The following is a 4,012-nucleotide window of genomic DNA, read 5'->3' as shown; positions in this document are numbered from 1 at the left end:
TTCCATGAATGCCAGACGACTAGTTTAATCAAGGATGAATGAAAGTTAAAGGGAAGGACATTAAAGTCTGAAAACAGAAGCACTATACAATTCTGGGTAAGATCAGATGTGATTATAGACGATGTAATTTACGTTAAGGTTAAGTATTCAAACTATCACTAATTCACTCATCGCCACTGTTTCCCTCCGTATAATCATTACTATAAAGGAGAAGAAAATGAAGAGAACACTTCACAATAACATAGATGAAACGATAACACAACCAACGGTTCCATTCGTCCAGGACACCAATCAAGTATGGACACAAAGCATGTTATGTGTTAAGATGACAATACTGAACAGGTGGTGTTCAGTATTTTTTTATATTACTTTATTATGAGTCATTGTGATTGTTCTTATATTTGCAAGATTTCATATGCCACTAATTATGTCTTAGTTATATGTTTTAGGCGGTGTTTGTGTGTGTGTGTGTGTGTGTGTGTGTGTGTGTGTGTGTGTGTGTGTGTGTGTGTGTGTGTGTGTGTGTGTGTGTGTGTGTGTGTGTGTGTGTGAGTGTGTGTGTGTGTGTGTGTGTGTTTGTGTGTGTGTGTGTTTGTGTGTGTGTGTGTGTGTGTGTGTGTGTGTGTGTGTGTGTGTGTGTGTGTGTGTGTGTGTGTGTGTGTGTGTGTGTATGTGTATGTGTGTGTGTGTGTAATTACCTAAGTGTAATTACCTAAGTGTAGTTACAGGATGAGAGCTACGCTCGTGGTGTCCCGTCTTCCCACCACTCTTTGTCATATAACGCTTTGAAACTACTGATGGTCTTGGCCTCCACCACCTTCTTACCTAACTTGTTCCAACCGTCTACCACTCTGTTTGCGAAAGTGAATTTTCTAATATTTCTTCGGCATCTGTGTTTAGCTAGCTTAAATCTATGACCTCTTGTTCTTGAAGTTCCAGGTCTCAGGAAATCTTCCCTATTGATTTTATCAGTTCCTGTTACTATTTTGTACGTAGTGATCATATCACCTCTTTTTCTTGTCTTCTAGTTTTGGCGCTCCAAATTCCCCACGTCTTCGTGTTAAAAATTTGTTGGGAGAAGCACAAACAAAAAATGAGATACTGTACGACGAAATATAAACAAAAGGGGGGGTGCGGGGGATTTTCTGATGAAAAAGATTGGATTTAACCATATTTCTGGACTCTCCGTCAGGAAACATGACGTAACATAATCGTGATTGGGCGGGGTTTGCCGCTATAAAGTCCAAGGACGGTAGTGGGGACGGCACGAGTCCGTCAAGAGTGCTCGCCGGACCTGCAGATGAGCTGTGCCGTGAGCACTTCGTCGTGTGCCCACAGGACTGGCACCCAAGTCCCGCCGAACCTTTGCCTTGTGTAGGTCGCATCGGTCATTCAACATAGGTGAACCAAACTTTGAATAACTATTATTTGGGCCTTATTAGATGTGAACTGAGCCTGTTCAATGGCGAGATCGAGCATTATCGTAATTAAATCTAGACAATAAATGTGAAAATACCTTTAAGATAGGTTACCGTGCGATGATTGGAGAACATGATGATTGCGATGATTAGGTGAACAGAGGCACTGTGTAATCATCACGTATGTCAGTCTAGTTCTGATTTAAGTCAAAAGATCACATTTATTGACTAATGTAAATATTTTATACCTTTTTTTTGAGATATATACAAGAGTTGTTACATTCTTGTACAGCCACTAGTACGCGTAGCGTTTCGGACAGGTCCCTGGAATACGATCCCCGCTGCGAAGAATCGTTTTTACAACCAAGTACACATTTTACTGTTGAGTTAAACAGAGGCTACAGTTAAGGATTTGCGCCCAGTAAATCCTCCCCGGCCAGGATACGAACCCATGACAAAGCGCCAGGCGAGTGTCTTACCACTACACCACGGAGACTATTGTTATGTCATTGGTCACTTCGGTATGAACATGCTCGTTCCACGCCTCTCGAGGGATTTCGGCCAGGTTCGAGCCCAGGGCAGGAAAAATCGACAGGGGTCCGGCAATGTTTACTCAGCAGTAATTTGGGATATGGTTATAAACCGATTGGCGAGTCGTGTTCTATGGCAGGGTAGCAGCGTATGGCTTAAGGTGAGCTACGGGAAGGGTGGGCTCTAGGCTGACTTTACTCACTGATTCGAAAACCCCTCGATCGATCGAACGCACACTGACATGAACACCCATTGACCGAACGCCCACAACCCATTAACCGAACGCCCACCAACACAAACACTCATTAACCGAACGACCACCGACACAAACACCTATTAACCGAACGACCACCGACACAAACACCTATTAACCGAACGCCCACCGACACAAACACCCATTAACCGAACGCCCACCGACTCGAACAAACATCGGAAGTTGCATCCTAAGATTACCTTTTCATTGCAGAATGCTACGAGTGAAGACCAGCAATGGCGGGACTGACTGGCCAAACCACTCCCCCAGTGTTGCTACTGGCAACACTGGGCCTCATCCTACCTTGTACACTGCAACACCGGTTCAGGTGAGGGCGCCGGCTCCAGCTGGCTATACTGAAAGGAATTCTGATGTGCATTCTGCTACATTTTGAATTTATAATTTTGACTTTGTTTATCAACACGGTGCGTTATTAAATCTGAATTTTTTATGATAATTCAACAATTATATAAATATTGACACATCAAATAATTTATTATAAACTGTAGCTCTAAGTACTTAACTGTTATGATTATTTCAAAATTTTCCTTAAAATAAGCAGGTAATAGATAATCTATTATTTATAGCTCCCCCTCTCCTCATTCATTGCTCCCTCTCCCCTCATTCATAACTCCCTTTACTCCCCCTTCCCTCATTCATAGCGCCAACTTCCCTCATTCAAAAAGACGATCCATCAGTGGCTCCCTCATCACTAGCGGATGTAACTTGAAACTGTGAAGTAATGGTACCACCAGGAGCCACGACTCAGGTCGCTCTCGTCTGCGAGCCGAGTTAGTGATCCTGTCAGCCATTACTCCCTACGGTGCTGCTGTAGATAAAATATTTCAATAAAGAGTAAGAGGCTGTGCATCTCCCGAAGCTCCTCTAGATCGCTACATGCAGGCGGTGGAGTAGCATACTTTATACATATAAAATACTTTTGCTAGTTTTTTTCCTTAATATGTACGAATAGTGGAAATGTATATTTTTTCCTGTAAGCTATTGTGCAGGTGAACAAGGATTTAACTTTATGCCGAGTTAGTTTTATATATAAAATTGCATTTTGGTTGCCATGTTAACTGGTCATTACAGCTGCATTTCCTGTGATGTCTGGTATTGTGAACAAATTGTTCATGTTTTAACGCAAAAATGTTCAGGATAACACTGGGCATGGGAATAATGTAACACGACGAACTATACCGGGAGCATACCTGCAGAGGGTTTCAGGAGTTCTTCTAGTCCCTGAGCAATGCTTTGGGGCCAGACTTGACTATATTATGACTTCTGGTCAAAATATTTTGACACTGCCATGACAGGTGACCTGTCCCTTTGTGTGTATTTTACCTCAATAAACTTATTTCAATTTCAATTTCAATTCAATGTAATAAGACATGTCCCCCGTCATCGGGGACCTATCACCTGTTTGCCAAATCGAGGTTCCTCTACCTAACGACAAGCCTTAACCCAGGAGGCAACCCACAACAGTTGCCTAACTCCTAGATATATTTTAACTACTTGGTGAATAGTTGGATCATGTGTAAAGAAGTGTGCCTAGGTATTTCGCCCTACACGTGAATCGAACCCGAAACCAATCGGTTGTGATCCGATTTGGGGAGTCAAAGACTAAGATGGGGGGTGGTCTTGACAAGACATAGCATTGACATGATAACATTTATTCTAGTCTTTATGGCTGGTGTTGGAGACCGTTCAATATTTATACAAATTTGATTAAGACTCAATTAACAAATTACTGATGCTGCAGCTTTACGCGTAGGGCTATAAAAAGATGCCTTATCGTGCAAGATGGTGA

General features: G+C 42.3%; 1 protein-coding gene across 1 annotated transcript in view; it reads left to right on the top strand.

The window, feature by feature from the left end:
• Nucleotides 1-1,273: 1,273 nt before the first annotated feature.
• The window catches only part of LOC123764944 (interleukin-1 receptor accessory protein), a 31,992-nt gene continuing 29,253 nt past the window's right edge, over nt 1,274-4,012 (top strand). The window contains 2 exon segments of the mRNA XM_045753173.2: nt 1,274-1,401; nt 2,416-2,530. Of these exon segments, the coding sequence (XP_045609129.1) occupies nt 2,439-2,530 (92 nt within the window). The 5' untranslated portion in view covers nt 1,274-1,401; nt 2,416-2,438.

The sequence above is a fragment of the Procambarus clarkii genome, chromosome 29 (assembly GCF_040958095.1).
Source record: "Procambarus clarkii isolate CNS0578487 chromosome 29, FALCON_Pclarkii_2.0, whole genome shotgun sequence".
Classification (NCBI taxonomy): domain Eukaryota; kingdom Metazoa; phylum Arthropoda; class Malacostraca; order Decapoda; family Cambaridae; genus Procambarus; species Procambarus clarkii.
Note: the sequence above shows the minus strand (reverse complement) of the source record. Positions and strands in the feature narration are given on the sequence as shown.